Here is a 26041-nt window from a genome sequence, read left to right on the forward strand (position 1 = left end):
TAACACCTGGGACCCACCGTTATACCCCATTTGGCAGTCAAAAGGGGAGGGGGTATTCCCTTCACCCGGTGTTCCACTACACCACCTAATACCGCCTGAGGGGGGTGTTGGCAATGGGCACCCTTTGACCAGTCGTTGCGTAATCCCCCAAATCTTCCTCTTTTTCGGACGAATCTACCCCTCATAATCCCCATTTCCCACCCCGAGGTACCATTTTTCTGTCTCAACTCTCACCGCACTGGTTTGATTTTTTTGTGACTTTTTCAGTTTCAATTCTTCCCACACACACACACAGAGCTAGCAAGAGAGAGAGAGAGAGAGAGAGAGAGAGAGAGAGAGGAGTTGGATGATTACAGTGAGAGAAAGTAGAGCGTCGTTGAAGATTATATCGCTGGAGAGAGTAGGACGTTGTTAGATTTTTCTTCGCCGGATGGATGAGGCGACAGAAGGCTTAATTGCTCTGGGGAGAAAGGCATAGTCGTTAGTGATGGGCGCGAGAGAGAGGGAGAGAGATCGTGCGAGAAGGAGACATCGACGAGGAACTCCGAGATTGCGAGGCACTTGCAGATCTGAAGAAGAAAAGAGAGATCAAGATGGTTGTCGATAATAACAATGAGAAAATTATCCAGTGCTTTGCATCTAGGAAATCAAGGCAATCGAACGGTCCAATGTTGATTGTGAGCAAATTATCCGGTGCTTTGCACCTAAAAAATGATTTTTTATTTTTTAATTATCAAATTAATTAATATATTGCAGATAAAAATAATAATTTAATTATTATATTAGTTTAGGAATTTATTATTGGTTAATAGTGAAAAAGTATTTAATTGTATTGGATTTCGTAATTATATATTTATTCAAATGAATAATCTAATTCTAACACTGCACAAGGGCAAATAAGTCATTTGACACATTTTTACATCATCCACCATTCCTTATACCCGCTATTAGTCCTTCATCCAAACAAAGTATTATTAATCTCCCTTTACTAATACATTATTCAAACAACCTACTATTTAATACCCCCTCTATAAGCATCACATCAATGTGGGTCATCTCTTATTAACCAATACCCCTTACTATCCAATCCCTCCTTATTACATAACACATCCAAACCTAATCCCGCATCCAAATGAGCCTCTAATACCTCCGGAGGAGGAATTATTTATGGAGAGGTTCTGAGGTGTTATTACATAATACCCCCGGATAATACCCTCTTTTTTTTTTCATTTCAACTACAAAACAACCATATCCCTCTGTTTTATCCCTCATTCAAACTAAGTACTATTTAATCCCTTCGTCATATCAATGTGGGCCTACCCATATAATACCCTCTACTATCTTATTCCTCATTCATAACTAATACCCTCAATCCTTATCCCGTATCCAAACGGGCCCTGAGGTTGTCAAAGTTAGCAATGTTCCCTCAAAAAAGTGCTCACAGTGGCATAACCAAAATTAACAACCTCTTAACAACTCATCAAATTTTGAACCTTGGATAATCAAAATTAGCAACTTTTTGCCAATAACCAAAACCTTTTCTCTCTCCCCCAATGTTTCTAAGAAAAATATTTTTAAAAGAAGTTTTTTTTTTTTACAAAAACTGTTAAACCGGTTTTCAAAAAACTGTTTTTTTTAAACTGTCTTTTTTTTCTCAAAAACTATTATTTAAAAAAAAAGTCTCTTTTTTCAAAAACAGTTTTTTTTTAAAAACTTTTTTGGAAACGTTTTTTCAAAATAAAAGTTTTCAAAAAATTATTTTCTATTTCTAATAACATGTTTTTAAATTTTTATAGGCTGAAAATGTGATGTGGCAAATTTTGATTATTCAATGTTCGATTATGCATTTGTAAATATCTACATTGCTAACCTTTAGCGATTCCTTAAATGAATAATTAAAAAATAATATGACAACTTTTGAGTATTCAATTTTGATTAGTCAACTGGATGTTGACCGTCAATGTCATCATTTATGTATACCACTTGCATATGAAAATAACGAGAAATTTTTCATTGCCGGGTGGACACGGGCCACGTGGTGCGGACCGTCCAAACGTGTACCTGAAATTCCGAGAAATCCTTCCTTCCTTCCATTGTCATTTCCTCTCCTTTAAACTTATCTGCAACCACCACCAAGAACCCGTTTATTTCTTCACAGAAATGGAGAATTTGATGGGTCTTCTGAGGATTAGAGTCCGGAGGGGAATCAATCTGGTTGTTTGTGATACAGTTAGCAGTGATCCTTACGTCGTCGTCACCCTCGGAAAACAGGCATGTCAAAATCTTTTCTCTGTTTCTTCAATTCGTATTTGCTGAGTAGCAATCGCAGTATGATAAGATTTGTGATACACATACATATCGCTTCTCTAGTTTCAATTGGCCAGTCTTGTTTTTCGCTGAAAATAAATTGGTTACATCTTTCGAAAAATTTAACTATCATCATCCTTAGCTTGTATCTACCTATCCATATAAAAACGAAATTTAAGACGGGTTCTAAATTTTGCCTTTTGAGATAGATATAGATGAACAAATTTGTATGTACGAAAATACCAAACAAACACCGTTATGCCGGATATAAGTCGCCCGGATTTCTATATCCGGATGAAATCTATATCCCCTTCCCTTTACTGCTGCCGAACAGGCCGTTGGGGTCTAAACATTACTCCATTTGTTTCATCGAGTTCAGACTATCGATTTAGGAACAATTATTAATTGCTCATTGAACACTGCTATGTGCTCCATGGGCATTCTTCATGTTTATTGGTGTGAGCTCCACCACCAAATGGTACGGCTCTCACACCAAAGTGTGGTGAAGAAGGCTTCTGGAACATCACGTGGCGGTGCTCGAGGAGGAATGTGCATATATGTGGTTGGTTTCGAACTTTTTGGTTAATGTGCTACTTTGTGTTTTGTGGTTTGTTTCGAGTTTTTAACTTTACGTAGTCCAGGCAGCTCTATTATTGTTTGAGGGGGTTCCTTGGGTTCAAAAAATGTAATAAAATATGTCTTTTTTCCCATATATTTTTACTTCTATTTAATATTGTCTACACTAAATCACTCATACAAAGTCAGAATATATGACAATTCACTTAAACTTGTGTGTAAGTAAATCATATAGTGCAACAAAATAAAACCAAGAGGCCCAATAAACCCTCAATTAAAAGAAATCTTTACTCTATACAATGTTTTGTATACGGAATTTCTGTAATACTCCCTCCGTTACTTTTGGGTATAATTTTTAGAATTTTTTGACACCAAATTAAAGATCTCAATTACTATAGTTCTTTAGTTTGATGTCAAAAAATTTAAGAAATTATACGCGGGAATACTTTATTTTTTTCCTTAAATTACTTGTCTTTTCATAGTGAACTGTTTTTGTCCGGCAGAGGGAGTATATTTTTTTTTCGACATTGAGCTAAAATTCTGCAGCTGCCCCGTGTATAGTAATGGCTCATTACGAGTGAGTATACAGTATCCAGAGAGATGTTACTTATTTTTTTTCTAGTGTCATTTTCAATACTTACGAAAACATTAGTTGAAGTGTCTGCAAGACTGCAATAGACTTTTAACTGCCCCATATCCCTGATCTTCTCCTTTTTTGTGTGTGTGTGCGCGCAGAGAGTAAAGACTCGAGTGGTGAAGAAAACTTGTAATCCAGAGTGGAATGACGAGCTAACTCTGTCAATTATGGATTCAAATATTCCAATCATGCTTGTAAGTTCACTTCCCCTGAATTGTCTCCATTTTGCTATATGCACATCACTGCTGCTATGGATGGTAATAGAGAGAAAATTTGAAAGCTATGAACTTAGTTTCCTAAAAATTTTAGGATGTTTCTTTATTATAGATAGAATCTTGAAACAAACATCATGTTTGATGACTGTTTTCCTTTGCCGTAAAAATGAAAATTTTCAGATGTATCAATATTTAAGGGAAACAAAAAAAGCAGAGTATTTGCTCAGACTTCCTTCTGCCTGGTAATGCTTGCTATCTTACCATATTTTCTTGTGCTCTACAAAACTATTTTGAATAGATGTATATACTAAGCACACCTTCTTTTCTTTTCTTTTTTCTTTTCATAAATACAATTGGGGATGGGCTTCTTGTGTCCTATTTTGTTACATAGAAAACTAAAAACGGACAATGGTATGGAAGGACCAAGTATTTTCAAGCTAATGTTAAACCAGTTTCTTACGCTTTCGTGATTCCGCTTGCGATGGCTCACAATCGTAGAGCACCTAACTGCGTTCGATCTCGTTCCTATTTCACCTCATAATTGAACGGGAAATTCACTAGTGTTCTAAGGACATTGGCTAACAAAAATGCTTGTCCATTTTCCACATGTTAGACATTGCCCTCAGTATACTAGTTAGAAAAAAAGGTAACTTTAGTAAGTGAAGGCACATTGTAACAACCAAAATTTCTAGATTCTTAGTTACACATTTGCTTCATTCTTGTTTTGCAGACTGTGTATGACAAAGACACATTCACTGTAGATGACAAAATGGGGGATGCAGTGATAGACATTAAGCCGTACATAGAATGCATGAAAATGGGATTGCAGAATCTCCCCAATGGCACTAAAGTTGAAAGAGTTCAGCCAAACAGGGAAAATTGCCTAGCTGATGAGAGTTGCATCATTTGGAACAATGGCAAAATGTTTCAAGACATGTGTCTTCGGTTGAGGAACGTGGAGCGGGGAGAAGTCGAAGTGCAAATAGAGTGGATTGATCTTCCCGGTCGTAAAGCTTTCCAGTGTTGAGGTGGTAAGGTGTTACTCCTCTGGATCAGCTTGCAGTATGCTGTAGTCGAACAAGTTAGTAATAACACAGAAAAGTGCAAGGATGAGTGCATGGAGAATGAGCCTCACATATGATAATCTGTGTGCTTTCTTTGCACCTTTTCTATTATCGAACATTGTTGGTTGTGACACAAACATAGGTATCGGACTGATGATGCAATCTTCTATATGTTTGTCTAGGTATATGTTGCGAACGAGTCCAATACGTAGCGTTGTCGAAACCAGACTGATTTTTGTATTTTTAAAACTGTAATGTACTTTTAGACCATATACATGACTCATATGACCTAATTTTGAGTTCTGTTGTAATAAGACCTCGAAATCCCCTGCACGCTATTGCAATTCTGTATTGTCTTTTGATTATGTTTTTTTTTTTTTTTTCTTCTTCTTTTGAGAAAATCAATAAGTGGTTTGTACCATTGCTTTAAATAGTAGTACCAAGAAATGTGTCCGCATGTGGGATACGGGTATATATGGAGGATTGAGATCCCCACTCATTAGCTGGTACTAATTTATTTTTCGACTTCATTTCAACTGCAATTCATCACAATCTTGTGACTGCTGGTGTATGCTAGTTGCTTCATGATTTGGAATCACTTGGTATTGATAGCTCTTAAAAGAGGGTGGGGCTCGTGTGATTTCTGGGCGTGACGAGGTAATGCGGTTGGGATTATACACTGTCATTTGATGATCTATGCTGGTTTGCTGATGAATGGCTACTAATGTATCTCCATAGTTCTTTCGATATGGAGTGTCGTGAGTCTCGGCATTTTACTTGAATTTGAAGCTTGTCTGTATGCGTCTAACTTTTGCCAACATGTTTTGAAAAACCCTACTTTTACATTGAAAAAGAAAATTTATTGTCAAAAAAAAAAAAAATTGATTGTGTATATCCGCCCCCTACGCAAAAATTCTGGCTCCTCTCTGCTTCCAACTATAATTCTATAAAGGGATGCACGTCCGGTTCCGTTGCACCACGGACAGAGTGTTTAAATCCTTTACCATCTAAACCCTTAGAAGGGCAACTGGATCATCTTTATTATTATATCTGCCTTGGTTGCACGCATTCAAACTAAAATCTACGAGAAGAGATTGCAAACAACACCAAATATTGAAATTTAAATCATCAAATAATGCAATAAGAGTAACCTGGAAGTGATTGTTTTAAGTTCTTGTAACGATGTATGTATGATCGTATCTTGAATGCTCATTTATAATTTCGTTCATAACAAAAATATAAAGGGCCCCGACTTTGAAGTTGGTATTGGACTCCTAAAAAGACAGGGTCAGACCAGCATACAAACTTCTATAAGCCGTACGTACGTCTTCATCTTTATTTGCATAGAGCATTCAACTTAAAGAATATACCATTGTTCTCCGTCATCTGGTTTCAGCATAATGGATCATAGAAAAACAAGAACAAACTGGGCCTTTTGGAAGTTTGTTTATACTAGATATTTTTTGCACAAGATAGACAAAAATTTGAATTGGAGGGTTACCGTTCATTGATTTAATCTTATCCTCGTATGCCATTTTCTTGGTCCAAAACCACTATCCATAAAAATCTTTCAAACAAACCAAAGGCGCCAATAATTCTCCCAAACCAATGGCTTCCACTTCAACATCGTCTCTATCTCTACAGAATAATGGCCGGAAAATAAGCTTTCCCGTATTCCAGACAACAGCACTCCATAAAAACATTAAATTTTCACTTTCTTTACGTTCAAAAGTAGTAATTAAAAGCTTGAAATCCTCGAGTACTACGAAGTTCAATGAGGTGGTGGTGGACGAAGAAATGGATAAGATTAGGAGGCTGCAAAATGGGTCGGATGTCCGTGGTGTTGCACTGGAAGGTGAGAATGCTTCCATCTATATAGGAGTAACTATCTATACTATATACACAGCATGAGTTTGGGGATTACGGTTCATCAGAGGACCAAAAATTTGCCCTTGTCTAGTTTTTGCTTGGTTCAATTGGTTCTTGCCATACCAGATTTGTGATTCCATGCCCCTTTTTATTTTTGGTCTATATTGCGCTCTATTCAATAGACTGTTTTCATTTTGAGTTGGGGCATTAGTGAGGCGAAAAAGACTTCTTTTGTAAACGCTTTCTTTTATTGTCTAGACAAATCTACAACTACTCTATCGCATAGGCGAATGGGAAGGAGAATGGTGGGAGTTAAACTCACCAATGGAGAAGGTACAACTAATCTACAAATAATACACAAATAGAAACTGACCCGCAGTCCCCTCACTAATTTAAAGTAAAGAATCAACGCTTACTATATTTCTTTTGACAAGAAGAAAATAGAAGGTTGTTTCACACGAGCATATAAGGTTGTTTCGCAGTCTAACCTTTCCTTCTTGGCCTTGGGTGCTTTAAATAGTTCAAGTATACTGAGAGATTCTCTTGTGTAATGAATGATACTTCTATATGAACTAGAACTAATAGTCTTGTTGCCCAACAGAAAAAGGGCGGACAGTGGACCTCACACCGCCAGCGGTTGAAGCCATTGCCGAGAGCTTTGGAGAGTGGTTGGTTGACAGATTGGCAAAGGAGAGAGGAGGAGAGCTGGAGGGAGAAGAAGTTAGGGTCTCTTTGGGGAAGGACCCAAGAATTTCCGGCGCATCATTGAGCGTGGCCGTGTTTGCCGGGCTTGTTGGTGCTGGTTGTGTGGTGTTTGACATGGGTCTAGCAACTTCACCGGCATGTTTCATGAGCACATTGTTGCCTCCGTTTGCCTATCATGCTTCCATAATGGTAGTGTAAGCTCCCGTTCCTCTTGAGTCTTTAACTTTTAGCATTTTTTGGAAATTGTCTTCTTTATATAAAAAAAAAAGTAGTGATAATGCCAAAATTGTTTTTGTTGGTGTCAAAACTCCAGTGCATAAAAGTATTGTACACTGCACATGGTATAAGCCTTTTGTGCATTAGAGTTTTAACACCAACAAAAACAATTTTGACATTATCATTTCTAAAAAAAATTGCGTTTGTTAGTTTTGTGTCAAATTTTTATGAATTATTAATTCGTCTCGATGAGAGGAATCGGGAAATTTTTTTTTTTTTTACTTTTACCCAAATATTTTTGATAAAGCCAATTTTAAGAAGAAAAAAAGCCAATTTTTTGACTTTTTCTATTAAAAAGTGGTTATTTCCCAAAATATTTTCGATTCCTCTCGTCGAAACGAATCAATAATCCACAAAATTTGGTGCAAAACTAACAAAAATGAATTTTTTAAAATAAGGACAAAACGTCGGGAGATTTATTTATTTATGCTTGGTGGAACAAACCCCGTTCCAAAACGGGAAATAAATGCTTATTTTTTAGTTTGAAAATGTGAAACAAATACTTATTTTTTAAGAAGATGTTATGGTTAGCATAGTAAAATTCTGGAGTGTTTGGTTTAGGCTTTTGCTCTATCAACCTTGTACTTTATTTTTGCTAGTAAATTTCGTACAGAATATTGATTTGAACACGTCCATATATGGAGAATCAAAAAAACCACCATTGTGGTTTATTACTGAAACTGTAACTCTACTGCGAAATTGAGAATTTCGTATAAGATATGAGTTCATAGCAACAAAACTGGAACTAAAAACAGCTGGATTTGGAGATTTGCTCAATCTTATTAAGTTCTAAGGTTCAACTCCTTGCTAGAAACTTTTGAGACCATCTCATTCCACGCTTAAGCACATTAAATGATTATGCGAGGACTGTGGAGATTTAGTCTGAGGTGTGCGCAAGCATACCCGTGACACACTATTTTAGCAAAAAAAAAAAAAAAAAAAACTGAACTGGAAAAGGAAAGCTACATTTTCTTCAGTAAATGGATGTTTGGACCAGTTTGCGCTCAGCTCAGCTAATTTCGGGAACCGGAAAAGTCAACGATCGGGACATACCCTCCAATTGCCCCAAGGTTTAAATGTTTAGCCTATATGAAATTCGAAAATGCGATATCATAGAGGAAAGTGGAAAACTACGTTGCTTCCAAAAGATGTTTGTACTCTGCTTATTATCATTTCATTCAAGCATTTCTCATTGATATTTCATTAATATGCAAATTTCATGCCTTGATTGATATGGTAATGGGGTGATTAGACTATCTTATTAGATGGGAGAATGAGACTGAATGTTGTGGTGGCAGATGACGGCATCACACCTACCCTACACCCGGAACGGTCTAAAGTTTTTCACGAGAAGAGGTGGGTTGACATCGCTGGAAGTGGAGGAGATATGCGATAGAGCAGCTCGAAAATTCGCTAATCGGCTCGCGAAAGTGTCAACAACGCTGCCGACTCCTCCGAAAAGAGTTGATTTCATGTCCAGTTATGCCAAACACCTCCGGGACATAATCAAAGAAAGAGTGAACCATCCATTGGACTATGAAACTCCTCTCAAGGGATTTCAGGTTTTCATTCCCCCCGCACTTCAAAATTGATTATTTAAGTACTTCCAATTATACACACGATGCGATTTCTAAATCCCGTAAAAATAGTACTGTGCCTTTAGTAAAAAATGAAGTACAATATGTTGGCGCAATGAAAGTTAAAGATGGATTAGCACCAGATTTGCTAGAAGGGTACATTGGGAATGGGGAGATGGATTAGATCAAGATTTGCTAGTAAAAAACTCACTAGGATTTATTTTACTTCTGCTACTGCAGACAGAAGTATTTCCTGAAATTGTATTGTTGTGGACTTGCCAAAAAAAATTACATCAGGATCTTTTATTTATACTTGATGGGAAATTGCAAATTTACTTCTAACCCAATAATCATCTTGTTCCTAAATGAGAGTCCATTTTCGACACACGTGTTGTTCAAAAAATTGTCTGTATCTTACAATTTATGATGTTTTAAATAATTTTAAAAGTTTTTTTTATAAAATTAATTGAGATCTATCAAACTGGATCCATATTGCTTATAAAAAAACATTATAGACTAAAGAATATAGACAATTTTTTAAGGAGTTCTAAATAATGAAAAATGGAACCTCAATATGGAATAGAGGGAGTACATTGTGTGGCAGTGAGAAGACAAAATGGCAGGGTACAAACTTAGCAGGTAAGAAAATCCCATAAGCAATCTTGATTATAGAAGCAGAAGAAAAAAGGGGCCTAACAGCTTCTCCAATCGGCACTTGTAGTATTCTTGTAATCAAGGGTGTTTTTTTTTGACATTGACGTAGCTAACTTGCTTGTTACTTCTTTTTTTCCTTTTAAATTCTATTGGTGCCTTTAGCATCATTTTTAAGTAGCAAACAATGTATTTGATTCTAGTGTATGCTTCAGTTATCAAGGTACCAGTAGGGTGCTAACAGGCAGGGAAAAGACAGAGAGTGGGGGAAGTTGTTGGGTCTTTTCTGTCATTTCCTTTTTCTTTTCTATTTTTATTTATTTATTTATTTTTAATACACCTTAATAACACATCCAATATAGCACTCATTTTGCTTTGTAAATAAAAAATCCTTGACATATAAAACTGGATCGCACTTTCCATCATTTTTTGTTGGAAAATGCTAATATCAGTCCAATGGCAATGGTCAGTGTGCAAAAAGTGTGTAGATACCTAGAAAAATACATTATTATCTATAGAAAGTAGTTTAAAATTCTACCATTAGTCCAAACATCCTCATTACCAGGACCGGCTCTGAGATTTTGAAGGCCTAAGACGATCTTTAAAAGTGAGGCCCTTAGTAATTGTAAACGAAAATCAAATAAAAAGTGGATCACACTAAATAATTTTGATTCCGATATAGTATTTGTTTGTAATGGGAAGTACTGGAGTAGTAATGTTTAAGGAGAAAAAAATATGCATCCATGCACCCACCACACTGAATAATTTTAAAGGGCCCAAGGGATTTTGGCGATCCGTGACCTTTTATTCCTCCTTTTTGTTTTTTTTTTCTTTTTGTTTCTTTCTGCATTCCGTGTTCCATTTTTCCAAATGTAAAATGTCTTTCTGGGTTTAAAATTGGGCTCCAAAACAATACATATATACTAGGTCCTAAAATAAGTAGGAGCCCTAATTTTTTGACATTTTTGGAGGCTTAAGGCCCACGCCTCTTGGGCCTTAGCCCAAAGCCGGCAGTGCTCATTACCATCACCTTCTTAAGAAAGAACTACCGAAGCAAGAAAGGCACAAGGCACCTCAATTCCCTATACATCATCATAGATAAAGAGGGCCGAGACTTCCAATGGTCCTTCTTGAGCCTCCCTTCATTTGCTTGCCTCTTTATAGAGGAATGCCAACTACAAAACTACGACTACAGAGGCATTCTGGTGGGAAGGCCCGGCCACTACATGGCTCCATACCAAGTCATCAGTGATAGTGAAGCCAAGATGCCACCCATTGGCGAAGGGAAGAAACCCCAACAAAGGCCTATACCACAGTAAGAAAAGAAACTACGTTAGGATTAGGAAGTCTTAAACTAGGGACCGAGGCTTTTGAAGTAACGTTACATTTGCATAGAGTATTTACTATTGATAGATTGCATTCAATATGTTTATAAAAATGCATCATACAAATGGACTTGAGTGATTAAGACCGTCTTTCTTTTCTATTTCTAGTTGTCTTTTGGGCATGCAAACCGTAGAAAAATTAACGAGCCATTTTCTGACATTGAAAAACCAATATATGTAAGTCTGTAACGTGCATTTGGTTTGATGATTGGTTTAAAAAGACAAGAGAAGAATTTTGGTCCGGTTCACTGTCTTGATTGGTCGAAGCAAAGGATACTAATATAATGATTGGAGTGTTGGGAGCTTGATTTCTTAGACCCTATATTCGGTTTTCTCATTCGCTTCCTATGTAGCATGGACACATATACGAACTCAGACACAAATACGTATGCGGATATGGGACACTGAATTTCTTCAAAAGTGGGGACACGGATACGGCAAGGGACGGGACAGAAATAATAAAATTTATTGTATATTAGTGAAAATATAGTCAGATGTATAAGCTTGAAGCTTCAATATTTATAAGCAAGCATCATATAAACATAATATTTATTCGAAAATATATGAAGCAACTACACATCGAAAATATATGAAGCAACTACACATCTCTCTCTCTCCCCCCCGCCCCCCGTTTTTAAAAAAACTACATATTTAACTCTTGTCATGTCCCCATATGTGTCCTTGCCGTGTCTCCTAAAAAAGTTAATTTAATTTACTAGACATGTCACGGGACATATCCATACATATTTTGCCGTGTCCCCACCGGCCTCTAGAAGTGTCGGTGCTACATAGTTCGCTTTTCTATTTCAAAACAGCTTCCCTCTTGGGCTGTACGTGTAGATTGTTTGGATTTCCTGTTTTTCATAGATTTGTTATAGACTCACTTTCAAGTTTATTCAGCTTTGCAAAATGCAATGGGTTTTAACTTTTTTCTTTTCCCACTGTGGACATCTATTTCTCTCGCAATTAAGCATACTCCCATTTTTAGCTAGCTGCCTTTGTAAGTGTTTGAGAAACGCGTTAACGACCGGATTGTTCATTCACATTTTCTCTGTTTTTATCCCAAAAATCATAAGGAGGGTCTTTCCCTCTTTCGAATCCACTCTCTCACATCCTTGAAACAGGAGGTCATACCCTTCTCTTTCCCTCTTGATTGTCATTACAAGTTTCTGCATGAATTAGAAGTTATTTGATAAGGTTTTGGACATTTGAAAAAAAAAACTGAATTTTTAACTCACTATTTGCACATATTTACCTTACTTTAGAAATTACATTTGAGGAGAAATCAAGATTGATTTATTGGAATCCATAGTATATGGTTTGCAATAAATTTTGGTTTCGAAGTGCTTTTAGGCACGTACAATCTCTGGTCCGAAGATAAGACCCCTCATGAAATTGCAGATAATTGTGAATGCCGGGAACGGATCCGGAGGCTTCTTCACATGGGACGTGCTAGACAAACTCGGAGCAGACACCTTCGGCTCTCTCCACCTCAACCCAGATGGAATGTTCCCAAACCACATCCCAAACCCAGAAGACAAAACCGCCATGTCCCTAACCAGATCCGCAGTCCTATCCAACTCCGCGGACCTCGGGATCGTCTTCGACACGGATGTCGACCGTAGCGGCGTTGTCGACAAATTCGGCAACCCTATCAACGGCGACAAGCTCATCGCTCTCATGTCTGCAATTGTTCTCAGAGAACACCCCGGGACGACGATCGTGACCGATGCGAGGACTAGTATGGCGTTAACGCGGTTTATCACGGAGAGAGGGGGAAGGCATTGCTTATATCGGGTTGGGTATCGGAATGTGATTGATAAGGGGGTTCAGCTTGATAGGGATGGTGTTGAGACGCATCTGATGATGGAGACGTCTGGTCATGGGGCTTTGAAGGAGAATCATTTCTTGGATGATGGTTAGTGCTCTGCTACTTCTACTCATCTTTTGGAAGTGATTTTCACATTACTTTATTTGATAATAACTGCAAGTATTCTGTTTTTTTTGTTTACTTGTAAAGAACCGTGCATAATAAATTCTCTTTTTAGAATCCACACTTTGTGTTTTTAAATTTCTTTGTGTTTCTTAATCAATCCACACTTCATGTTAGAGCATCTCTATAATCGTACTTTTACTCAAATCTGAAAATTTTGAGTAAAAACTTTCATTTAGGTATGAACCACACTCTTATTCGAATAGAAGTATAAATTTGCGTAAACACTTTATTGATGGTGTACTTATGAATTTTTTATATTGTGGACTTCTTCTGGTGTATGGATCCATAACTATTGAAGGAGTATTGGTATCCAATATTGATAGGACTCCCTTGTAGGAGCAAGGTAACATTCTTTGTGGAGAGCTAGAGATGCTCTAAGGAACTTTTATCCAATTTCAAATTGCTAAATGTCAAAAAGTTAGGGTATTCAAGTGGAGTGCAAAAATTATTACTCTTAATTTTTTACGAAATTATTTGATTTTGTTAGAAAATATGCTTGTTGTCTTTGATAGTTTACAGTGACCTCTGTTAATCATTTCTTAATTACATTGTATTTTATCACTTTTCTGTAACAGTATGCTTGGTTATTATTTGAGTTCTTTTTAAGCAAATATCATTCTCCTTATCCAAATGTGCTTGGTTATATTTGTTTATAGGTGCTTATATGGTGGTGAAAATCATAATTGAAATGGTGCGCATGAAGCTCGAAGGATCAGATGAAGGCATTGGTAGCTTGATCAAAGATCTTGAGGAACCATTGGAATCGGTAGAGCTACGGATGAACGTCCTCTCTGAGCCAAGAGAAGCAAAGGCAAAAGCTATTGAGGCTATTGAAGAATTTAGGAACTACATTGAGGTATCTATGAATAATAATTTTCTCTTCTTTGGCAGCTTTTGATGTTTTGATTCTTAAATCCACTCTAAAAGTCTGTAAGCTCAAGTTAAATAATGGACTGTAGTCTGTAGCATAAAAAAAGAATAATCCACTGAAGACAAACAAATGGCCTTCCCATTTTCCAATTATATATTGTTTTGGTGGTGTTTAGTTTTAGTTCAGATTCCCTAAATTTAGAGGCTTGTTAGTAACTGTTCAATTTTAGGGTAATCGTAATAGGGAGAAAACCCATTAGGGTTAATTTCATTCAACGTAAAATATATATGTACAAGTTGTATAATAATTACACTACGGTCCTAGATACTTAAACTAATTACATGATAAGACACATAATTGCACTAGATACAAATAGATCCATTATCTAACACTCCCCCTCAAGTTGGTGTGAAGATATCAATCAAGCCCAACTTGAACACAATAGGATGAAAACTCTTGCTACCTAGCTCTTTTGTGAATATATCAGCTAACTGATCTCCAGATCTCACAAACGACATACATATCAAACCCTTATTCAACTTTTCCTTGATAAAGTGTCGATCAATCTCTATGTGCTTCGTTCTGTCATGTTGAACGGGATTATGAGCAATGTTAATGGCAGCTTTATTGTCGCAGTAGAGTTTCATTGGAACACTGTAAGCAAATCCCAAATCAAGTAACAAAGTTCGGAGCCACAAGAGCTCGCAAACACCATGAGCCATAGCTCTATATTCAGCTTCTGCACTAGACCTAGCGACTACCGATTGCTTCTTACTTCGCCAGGTAATCAAATTACCCCCAAGGAAAGTGCAATAGCCAGAAGTAGAGCGCCTATCATCCACAGAACCAGCCCAGTCAGCATCAGTGAATGTCTCCAATCGCAAATGCCCATGATTAGATAATAGAATTCCTTTTTCTGGAGCTGATTTCAGATACCTCAAAATACGATAAACTGCATCTAGATGTGATGTACGAGGATCATGCATAAACTGACTAACAACACCTACTGCATAAGTAATATCTGGTCGAGTGTGGGCCAAATATATTAGTCGACCCACAAGTCGCTGATACCTTTCCTTATCAGTACGCTCCCCCACATCTCCACTAAGATGATTCGCCTCAATAGGAGAATCTGCAGGTCTACAGCCCAACATACCTGTTTCTTCCAAAAAATCAAGTATATACTTGCGTTGGGAAATAAAAATACCTCTATCAGACCTCGCTACTTCCATTCCAAGAAAGTATCTCAATGATCCCAAGTCCTTAATCTCGAACTCTTGAGCTAGACGAGACTTAAGGTTATGAATCTCACTCACATCATTGCCTGTCATTATTATGTCATCAACATAAACAATAAGGACAGCAATCTTACAATTACTTCGCCGGATGAACATCGTATGATCTGCATGGCTTTGTTTGTAACCAAAACTTAACATAGCCTTAGAAAACCTGCCAAACCAAGCTCTAGGTGACTGTTTCAGCCCATAAAGTGCCTTCTTCAATCTACACACCTTTCCTTCACTTGCAGGAGAAGAGAAACCTGGTGGAATATCCATATAAACTTCCTCCTCTAAATCACCATGGAGGAATGCATTTTTCACATCAAACTGTTGAAGAGGCCAATTCAAGTGGGCAGCACACGAGAGGAGAGCTCGCACAGAATTCATCTTCGCTACCGGAGCAAACGTCTCCTCATAGTCAATACCATAAGTTTGAGTAAAACCTCTGGCAACCAGCCTTGCCTTGTATCTCTCAACTGTACCATCAGCCTTTTGTTTAATAGTGAACACCCACTTACAGCCCACTGGTTTCTTCCCTCCTGGAAGTGACACTAGATCCCAGGTGCCATTCTTTTTCAAAGCTGTCATCTCTTCTACCATAGCTCCTTTCCACTTAGGTATCTTCAATGCATCTTGCCAATTCTGTGGAATAGATATAGAGGAAAGAGAAGAGACAAAGGCATGGTACGAAGGAGACAAACAGTCATAAGAAACAAACTGTGAGATAGGATGTTGAGTACAAGATCTAACACCTTTTCGAATAGCAATAGGAACATTGTCAGGATCCATAGGAGGAGGTTCAATAAGAGAAGAATCATTACCAGAAGAGTCAGCTGAGGAATCTGGAATTGGAGTGGGTGATTGTGATTGACAATGTGGTAACGTACATGAAGACTTTCCATTTTTCCGTCTAGCATACCTCTGTAAGCCAGCTCCCTGCAGTCGTCGTCGTGCAGGTAATTGTTCCTCAATGTCACCACCAATATCATGTGTTTCCCTTTCAACAGATATTAGTTCCTCTCCAGTGTTTTCCTTTTTCCCCTCACTATGATCATAGAAAAGTTTCTCCCCCTCACTATGATTATAAAAGGTAAACATCTCTTCCTCCTGCTGATGCTCCCCCTGAAGAGATGGTTTGGAGGGAGAATAAAAAAACCTCTGTTTCCCAAAAGGTAACATCCATAGAGACAAACATCTTTCTCGAATAAGGATCGTAACACTTATAGCCTTTTTGGGTAGGAGAGTACCCAACAAAAATACACTTATGGGCTTTATGTCCTAGCTTGCCCCCAGAAGGTTTTGGGGCATGAACAAAACACACACAACCAAACACCCTAGGTGGAAGAGTCGTAACTCGACAATTACTTGGCAGGCACTCAATGGGTGTTTTAAAATTAAGGACACTGGATGGCATATGGTTGATAAGATATGTGGCAGTTAAAATAGCTTCTCCCCATAAGTATTTGGGAACATTCATAGTGAACAAAAGGGATCGAGCCACCTCAACAAGATGACGATTTTTACGCTCAGCGACTCTATTTTGTTGTGGAGTGTCAACGCAAGTTGTCTAAAAAATAATACCATTATCATCTAGATATGTCCGAAAAATCTTATCAATATACTCAGTCTCATTATCACTCCGAAGAATTTTAATATTTGTATCAAACTGAGTGCACACCATCTTATGAAAAGATTTGAAACAGGAAAATACTTCATTTTTTGAATGGAGTAAGTACACCCATGTGGCACGAGAATAACAATCAATAAAAGTAACAAACCATCGATAGCCCTTTAAAGAAGTAACAGGAGAAGGACCCTAAACATCAGAGTGGATAACCATAAATGGAGAATCACTTCGTTTATTAATAGGTTCATAAAAAGAGCGTTTATGTTTCTCAAACTCACAGGCTTCACAAAAAAACTGATCCCTAGGACAATGTTTAACAAAAATAGGAAAGAGTTTCTCTAATATCCCAAACGAGGGATGACCTAATCTACGGTGCCACCGATGTAACAAAGAAAGAGTGGAACTCATAGCTGCCCGTAAAGCTTGTCCACATGATAAAGACGGCTGAGATGGATGAGGTTCATGCTCCAGATAATAGATACCACCATGTGCTTTACCACTGCCAATCACCTTCCCCGTTTCCAGTTCCTAAAAGATACAATGAGTAGGAAAAAATGTCACGGAACAGTTTGCAGAATGGGTAAAACTACTAACTGAAAGAAGGTTAATGGCAAAGTTTGGAATATGAAGGACTGAAGAAAGAGAGATAGAGGGAGAATAGCGAACGGAACCTTTCCCTAAAATAGCAGAGAACGACCCGTCGGCAATTCGAACCTTATCCTTACCAGAACAAGTAGAATAGGAATCAAAAACAGAGGAACAACCTGTCATATGATCTGAAGCACCAGAATCGATAATCCAAGGAATACCGGATGAGGCAGTAAATACACTAGCTGGAATACCTGAATGAGCAAAATAGGATGCAGTAGGAGCTGCTGTGGAAGTAGGAGCTATAGTAGAGGAAGAATCAGCTCGAGCCATAAGACGCCTGAGAGCTTGCATCTCCCCATGAGAGAAACCGCCAACAGATTCAGAAGGTGACTGAACTCCTGTACTGAACCCAGAATCAGACAAGGTAGTAAACTCTGAAACATGTGCCTGACCCTGAGAACGCCCGGGACCACGACCTCGACCTCCACGTCCACTGCCTCGCCCACGAGAAGGACGACCATGTAACTTCCAACAAAAATCCTTGGTATGTCCAGTGTTGTGGCAATAATCACACTGGAGTGACATACGGTCTATGGTCCCACTAGTAGTACCATACTGAGACTTTCCACTGCCAGACCCAAACTGTCCCTGCGGAATAGCAACCAATGCAGAACGATCAGAAGAGGGAGCTTGTAACATAGCACCCCTTCTGCTCTCCTCCTGTTGAACAATGGCATAGGCCTCTCCTAAAGATGGAAACGGAACACGACCCAACACCTGCACTCTAATTGGATCATACTCCACATCAAGACCAACAAGAAAGTCATACACGTTCTTTCTCTATTCTTTTTAACCAAGCACCAGCATCAACAGAACAGACTGCCTGAAACCCCTGATAATAATCAAATTCTTGCCAAGCCCCATTGAGATCAGCAAAGTAAACAGCAACGGATCGATTGTGTTGATCCATAGTACGAAGTCGCTTACGCAACTCAAAACACTGAGCATCATTGCCCTGCTGAGAATAAGTCTGTTTGGCAATAGTCCAAATCTGATATGGAGTGTTAAGAAGCAAGAAAGGACTACGAATATCAGCCTTCATAGAATTAAACAACCAGGTCATGGCTAAAGATCGACGAGACTTAAACGTCATGAGTTCAACATCAGTAGTAGGCTCAGTAACAAGGCCTTCAATGAACTCAGACATCTCTTTAGCTTCAATAGCTAATGTAAAAGTACGAGACCAAAGTAAATAATTTGTGCCATCCAGTTTGATGGGACAAATATCCAATGAAGAGTTATCCAGAGTCTCTACACGACTCAACTCATCCTTGCCACTAGCGGAAGCCTGTTTTTTCTCTTCTGACTTTTTGAAAGCAGAACAATAATGCCAAATAAACAATAAACAATATTCCCAGCAACTTTAGAACTCCAAAAATAATAAATAAAGGTTCCAAAAGCCCTAGAACCTCAAAATCAACTGAATACCTTCGAATCTGACTGTAACAATGTTGAAACTTCGTGAGAGAAGAAAAAATAGATCTGATCGGCGAGAAAAAAAAGACGGCGACAGCAGCAGATCTGATTGAAGCACACTGTTTCACGAGCACTGTTCACGAGCACTGTTCATGCGACTGTTCACGAGCACTGTTCACGAACACTGTTCACGCGACTGTTCACGCGAAGTACCGTTCGCACGCAACAAGAAGAACATCGTAGGTCGCCCAGGTTGTATCGCTCTGATACCATGTTCAATTTTAGGGTAATCGTAATAGGGAGAAAACCCATTAGGGTTAATTTCATTCAACGTAAAATATATATGTACAAGCTGTATAATAATTACACTACGGTCCTAGATACTTAAACTAATTACATGATAAGACACATAATTGCACTAGATACAAATAGATCCATCATCTAACAGTAACAGTGGTACTATTCACTATAAATTAGTTAAATGCTAATAGTCAGCTATAATGTAGTGGTAGGGCTGGTTTGGGTCTCACCAGGGTCAATTAGAGAGCTATTCACTTGTAATATGGCCTTAGTTTCCTATGCCTATAGCTGTTATTTGGCCAGTTTGGGGAAGTAAGCAATGTTCTTATCTTTCAGAATATGGATTGGAGTATCAAATCCAAGCTTGTATCATGTGCAAAATTGAGTTCCGAATTTACTCATTGTTAGTATCTGACCTGATCCATAATCTGCAGAGCATCAAGGAGAGTTGAAGCCATATCCAGTTCTGATTACTCATTTCTTATTTTTGGTTTGTTTCAGTTGTATGTTATAAGGTCTTTTACTATACTGTTAGGCTAACAATCAGTATTGGTATGTTTGGTTGGCCCCTTGCCAACCTTGTTTTGGTGAGGGGGATGGCGTATGATTTGCTTCCGTGTGGGTGTTAACATAGTTGGGATGGATTTTCCTTGGGTCTATTGTGCATTTTTCTCCCTTTCTTTCTTTAATCTCTTTGTAAATATTTTTTTTAAAGATTTTATAAAATTTTCTTTTGCTGCTTGGAAAAGAAAGCTGATTCTACTGACATATACAGTTAATACTTTTAGCATGACATTGCACGTTCAATCAATTGTAGGAAGGGAGGCTACCAGGATGGGAGTTAGACTTCTGTGGAGAGTGTTGGGTAAGTGAAGGCTGCCTTGTAGATTCAAATGATGCTCCAGCTGCTGTTGATGCTCACATGTACAGGTTTGTGATAACTACATCTATGTATATACACAGTTGCTGGATGTGGTTCTTCCTGACTTTGTCTGGGCTACTTTTGAGTAAACGTAGTCTTCTCATCCCATATAAAATAGGCCTAAGCCTGGGCACCTCACCTAGATTTCTGTAAGCGTGATAGATAACCCTATACATCAATACAATATAAAGCACCTTCCCAGGTATATCAGGTAATTACACTTAAAACTGGAAGGATAGAGTGGGCACCGGCTTGCTTCATGACGGAGCCACGCTATTGTAGGACAGAATAATCCTCGAATCCTGCAGTTCCTTTCTCAGCCTAAGCACTGAGCTTTAGCCTTAAGAGATGAAGGAATGGAATAAAAAACTATTTGTCCACCTTTTAAGGTTCAAAACAATGGCTTTTCATCTGAAACTTATAAGCCCTTAGAAATTGAGAGCACAACTCTTTCTTTCTTTCTTTTTTTGGGTAAATGCACTTTCCATGGAAAAGCCCAAACCAATACACAACACTAGGAAAGGGCATACGCATGCTTGCACCAAGGAGCCCTCAATAGGGCATCAAAACAAAGAACCAAAAAACACAGCTGGAACAACTAAGTGAGAAAACAGAAAACCAGTCAGAAAAAACATAACACAACCCTAGCATATTACGAAGGGGCAGATTTCAAATTATAATAGGAAACATTCCAAAACCCACAAGTTTCTCTATTGACAGATCTTGGCTTCATTCTCTAATAGCATTTAGGCACTGAGATGGGAAGGGTCTATACGTTTTTGCCGGAATACCCTTGTGTTTCTTTCCCACCAAATGTTATAAATGGCTGCAGGGTGCAGGCAGGGACTATTTTAGAATAATTTTGCTGAACCTCTTACCTTTGGATTCTGCACAAACCAACCCATTTCCTCTTCCCAAGTCAATAGGGGAATGTAAATCTGATTCTTTCTTAGCAAATGATGATGTCTGTGCGTCAATGCTCATTGTTGTAGAGTTAATAAATCTTCAAGGCATTTGGCATTACTGCATTTTTACAGGGCTAAAGTTTCAGATGAAGAACATGGGCAACACGGTTGGGTGCATATTCGGCAGAGCATTCACAACCCAAACATTGCTGTAAATATGCAGTCCACTGTTCGGGGTGGATGTAAAAGCATGACAAGAGTCCTCACAGACAGGTATATATGCCCACATTCTGAATAATACGACTTTGTTCTTTCATTTCAAAAACCAACACCCTTGTCATTATGATTTATAAATGCAAAATCTAACTGTGACATCATTCTAAATAATTAACGGTATGAAAGTTCTGCATGAAAATCAGTAGCCTTATACCTCTCAACCATTTCCACTAGTTTAGATCTTTGATTGTTGAGAGTGTTCGTTGTATAGGCATGAATATATATGGTGGGGTGAGAGTATACTGGGGTTAAGGGACAGAGAGTGATGAGAGGGTCAAGCCAGAGGGGACTGAACCGTTTTTTGGGTCCTGAATGAGGGGATGGGAATTTAGTTTGGGTGGTTGCGGCTTGTTTAGTTTTTCTCATGCATCTGTATGTGATATTCTTGTATAAGTGTGGGAGATTGACATACAGAGAGAAAGTGAGAGGAAAACCCAAGGCGGTTTCACCTAGGGATGGCAATTGGCCCGCCCCACCCTGAACCGTGATTCACGGTCTTGGGTAGAATTCAACCCCAAACGCTAGCTGTTAAGGGTGCCATCACGCTTATATACTTCACATTACTTTGGTACCTAGGCGATGTGGTACTTTGCCAGAGAGACATTATATAACCGTGAGGGAGGGTGTGGAGACCACTTAGTAGTACCCATCTCTAGTACCTAGCTCTAATACCATATGTAATATGATCTTGGTAAAACTTAACCCCAAACAGGTGTCCTCATGCTTATATACTTCATCTTACTTTGGTAACTAGGCGATGTGGGACTTCTCTTCACAAACCCAACCCTACCTTGATCTGATTGGGGCGGGTTTTCGACCAGTTTTCTTGTACCGCGGCGAGTTTGAGGGAAAATAAGGATAACCCCATTGGGGTCTGGTAGGGTTCGGGGTGACATTACCTTGGCCCGCTACTCGCCCCGAAATATTTTGACATATAAATATGTAGTAGGCCGAACATAATGACTCGAATCACACTACCACGGGCACGGTCCGAGTTCGAGGAGGCACTAGACCCAGCACCGCTGCAGGGCACACTCGGCTGGGCTGCGGATTAAGCTCGAAAGACCCTATCCCATCAGCTCGGCCAAGATCGGGGCTTGAACAAAAGGCCTTGTCCCTTCTCCGCCTCACTTAGTCTTCTGCCTATGAGAGCTCGGCCCGTATGAGGCTCGGCCCACTTCAGCACCACGCGCTGAAGTGATTACGCCAAAGGATAATGATTGGCGCGCATGGGGGTGCCAGCTCACACCAGAAATGGTTACCAGATCTTATTGGTGACGCCACAATGACGTTAGCCGACCCGTGCAAGGTACATGCCCGTACTTGGAGAGCAAGCCAAGCAGACTCTATAAATACCAAGCAAAGCAGCCCTAAAGAGGTACATGCTTCTACACCCCTAAAACCCTAGCCTCTTGCTTTACTCTCTGCACATTCTCATCTTCTCGCTGGAGGGCCTTGTCGGGCAAACCTCGGCCAGGTATTAGTTGTGTGTTCACTATGCAGGATAGGATAAGAAGGCTAGGCAACTCACGAACCAAAAAGCGGCCGGCTTTCTGAAAGTCGAAAATCTCACCCTTGGCTCCTTGTCTTTCTTTTTCCCTCCCTTCTGCGAAGTTCCGCTTTCTTGCTCGGATCTCCCACCTTTTTCTCCCTCCTTTTAAGCTTCCCCTTGTACGATGGGGTATATCCAAGGAGCGTCGGCGCGTCTCGGTAGACTTGCGATCTCAGAATGTCGACATTTCTCTCGGAAGAGATGGCGTTCAGATTCTTTGTGATGGCCCTGTGGTCTGCAAAAAGGGAGAAATAGTTAGCGGAAACGAAGCGATCAAACAAAAATAAGTACGGCACAATAAAAGTGAAGGCAAAGTCAAGGAACCTCTAAAATCTTTTATTTTTGGCACGGTGTGCCTACGGTTGACTTGGTCACCGAACTCATAACTACCGTCTAACTCCATGTAAAAATTTGCCCACTTATCGGTGTCGGGCAGCCCGTCCACCAAGGGCTCCTTGCCTTTGTGCGTTGAGAGGTATCTGCACCTGGTACGCCCGTGCCAGGACATGATGTAAGTGTCAAAAAGGTCGGCGACGGAGAATTCTAGCTCATGGCTCTCCTTCAACGCGATCACGATCATGACAATTCTAAAACGTTTGATGACAAACAGATGAGGGACGAGGCTAAATCGAGCCAAAAGCTCCCTCGGAAATGGGTGAAAAGGGAACCACAGCCCAGCCTCACAAATAGCCATCAAAGGGACGATGATGTGCTTGGGCCTATGTTTGCCTTTGTCCTTAATCTGGTCACTAGCCACTTGGCTAACCACGTCCTCAAAAATATCGTACTCTCGGCAGAAACTTTCATACTCCCCGGGGTCGCCGCTAAAGAAATGGGCATGGGGGTAGACCTGACCCTTCTCGTAGAGATCGGCGATCTCTTTAGCCACAACCGGTACGGCATCACATCCGGACTGCGCGGACATCGAGGCTTCGGCCCCAGAGTGGAACCTTGACTCGACCTCTGCTCCCCTCTGAGGGTCAGCCTCGGATGGGATAAGTGATGTGAACGTGATCTCTGGATCAGTAAGGAACTCATCACCCTGTACTCGAAGTCACGCTCAGCGTTTGAATCTTCGAACATGATCGAATCAACGGACATGTTCGAAGCGACAGAAGAATTTTGGTGCCAGCTCTCACTCCTATTTAACCACTCTCGGATCAGTGAGTTGACGGAGTCGTCTCCCGAGCCTTCGGAGTCGGAAGAAATAACAATAGCCAGGTGAGCCAAACCTAATAGAACAAAAGAAACCAGATGAAAATCCTTGTCGCCGACGGAAAAAGATAAGGGTCACACTAGGTTCGGCTACCCTTATTGTGAGGCTGGATGATTCGTAAACGCCTTTTCCGATATCGGATTGAGATGATTTTTTACAGGGACGGTAAACAATATGTTTTGAACAAAATAAGCGGCTCCGATCATCTTTGCGGGACCCGAGATGGACGCAAAACCCATCTGTACGGGGCTGCTGTACCCCCACTGCTGTACCATTAGCAGCACTCCCTTTTGTCCCCTGACCAGGGTGGGAAAGGGTTCACCCGCGCATCATCAGATCAGGGGTCGGGGCAGGGTTTCTGGGTATGGCGAAACCCACCCCATGCCACCCGTCTTTGCCATCTCTAGTTTCACCCTACCGAGTGGTTGTGTGAAATTGAGACTGTGTGCTTGTAATTGGTTATCTAAGGGTTGAGTGGATGGATCCAGAGCTGTGTTGAGCGGTTATTGAGGAGTTGGACTCGTGGAGGCTATGGGGGTTGGAGTACTCATGGAGCTTTGTAATTTCTTTCTTGTAAACCTTTTGATCTATAGCAATTTGGTAGATTAGGGTGTGGTTTTCTCCTTAGGGATATTTGTCCCTAAGCTGTTTTCACATAAATACTCGTGTCCTAGTTCTTTCAATTACAGCTATAATTGTTTAAATAGTGAATTTGATTGGATCACCCTGGAAGTGATTAAAGTGGTTAAGATTGGAATCATTAATTTTAAAATTTCTACTCCTATTCACCCCTTCTAGGACTTACATGTGCTAATTGCCTTTTCATTACTATACAAGTTTCCATTCTATCTGTGGCTAGACGAAAACCATTAACTGTCAAATATCTAGTACTGTATATCATAATTGTCTTTCCAGTATCCAAACAATTAAGGGAAAATTTTGGTTCTTCCGACTTGTTTTCCTCAACTGTCATTTCCCTTTTCTTTTTCGTCCGCCACACTCCTGGATTCAGACATTAGCTTTGTTTCTTAGTAAGATCGTATCTATTGACGATTTATGTTTGTTGAATTTTTCTCAGGTTTCTCATAGCCAGCGGAGCCGACAGAATCCTTGACATTACTCATATCGAGAAGTATGCAAAAAGCTGATACTGTCCCTGCGAATTTAGGAGTCAATCTAACATCAAAAATATAATGACAATATGAAGTTTTTATACATGGCACGGATCATTTTGTACATGGCTCATTTCAGATAGAGCATGCATCTACATTTGACTCTTGAGAATTTCGTGTATTAATAGTATTATATGACATAAAGTGTTAAGAATGGAGCCCAAAAATATGTTTTAGAAGTTTGTTAGGTAAAAGAATGTAAAAAGAGGTCAATTTGACATATTTTGGGTCTGCTTTAAAGTAGAAAAAGTAAAAACAACTACTAAAACCGGACACACTTCCAGACTCCGGAGCATCACCCACTCTCTCTCTCTCTCTCCGTCTCTCTCTCTTCTCCAATATGCGTTAGCACCTTCTTCACAGACCCAGACGACTCACATCGAGAAGAGCTTAGGCTAAGAGCATTTGCACTTTTTACTTAGATTTGAGTAAAAATTTGATTTGGTATTGTGTGTTTCAATGGGTAAACTCAAACCCAAGTATAAATATTCACAAATTTGAATAAAAACTTCATTAATGACAATATTGTAAATTTAAAGGTTTGAAATTTGCCTTAAAAATTTGAGTTTAACCAACTTTGAGTCTAAATTTGAGT

At 39.3% G+C, this 26041-nt stretch overlaps 4 protein-coding genes across 6 annotated transcripts in view; 2 read left to right on the forward strand and 2 right to left on the reverse strand.

Annotated features, from left to right (window-relative positions):
- Positions 1-26041, reverse strand: part of LOC131301320 (kirola-like) — a 55512-nt gene that overhangs the window by 25895 nt on the left and 3576 nt on the right. The gene's annotated exons all lie outside the window — the stretch shown is intronic.
- On the forward strand, positions 2052-5164 carry LOC131301321 (protein C2-DOMAIN ABA-RELATED 7-like). Its single transcript, XM_058327526.1, has 3 exons — positions 2052-2275; positions 3623-3714; positions 4466-5164. Exons 1-3 carry the CDS (start codon positions 2161-2163, stop codon positions 4760-4762), a joined length of 504 nt encoding a protein of 167 aa, XP_058183509.1. The 5' UTR covers positions 2052-2160; the 3' UTR covers positions 4763-5164.
- On the forward strand, positions 6025-25613 carry LOC131301318 (uncharacterized). Its single transcript, XM_058327517.1, has 8 exons — positions 6025-6654; positions 7270-7562; positions 8948-9211; positions 12664-13180; positions 13915-14114; positions 20221-20333; positions 21363-21503; positions 25353-25613. The coding sequence occupies exons 1-8, from the start codon at positions 6408-6410 to the stop codon at positions 25420-25422; spliced, it is 1845 nt and encodes a 614-aa protein (XP_058183500.1). The 5' UTR covers positions 6025-6407; the 3' UTR covers positions 25423-25613.
- LOC131301319 (uncharacterized) lies at positions 17430-18782 on the reverse strand. Of its 3 annotated transcripts, XM_058327519.1 has the most exons (3): positions 17879-18335; positions 17708-17812; positions 17464-17564 (listed from the first exon to the last, which is right to left on the reverse strand). In XM_058327519.1, exons 1-3 carry the CDS (start codon positions 18324-18326, stop codon positions 17530-17532), a joined length of 588 nt encoding a protein of 195 aa, XP_058183502.1. In that variant the 5' UTR covers positions 18327-18335; the 3' UTR covers positions 17464-17529. The 3 variants fall into 3 exon arrangements, with proteins under 3 accessions (XP_058183503.1, XP_058183502.1, XP_058183501.1); XM_058327520.1 differs by lacking the exon at positions 17708-17812 and having other exon boundaries at positions 17430-17564; positions 17879-18782; XM_058327518.1 differs by having other exon boundaries at positions 17467-17564; positions 17708-18335.

This window comes from Rhododendron vialii, chromosome 9a (assembly GCF_030253575.1).
Source record: "Rhododendron vialii isolate Sample 1 chromosome 9a, ASM3025357v1".
NCBI classification, from domain to species: Eukaryota; Viridiplantae; Streptophyta; class Magnoliopsida; order Ericales; family Ericaceae; genus Rhododendron; species Rhododendron vialii.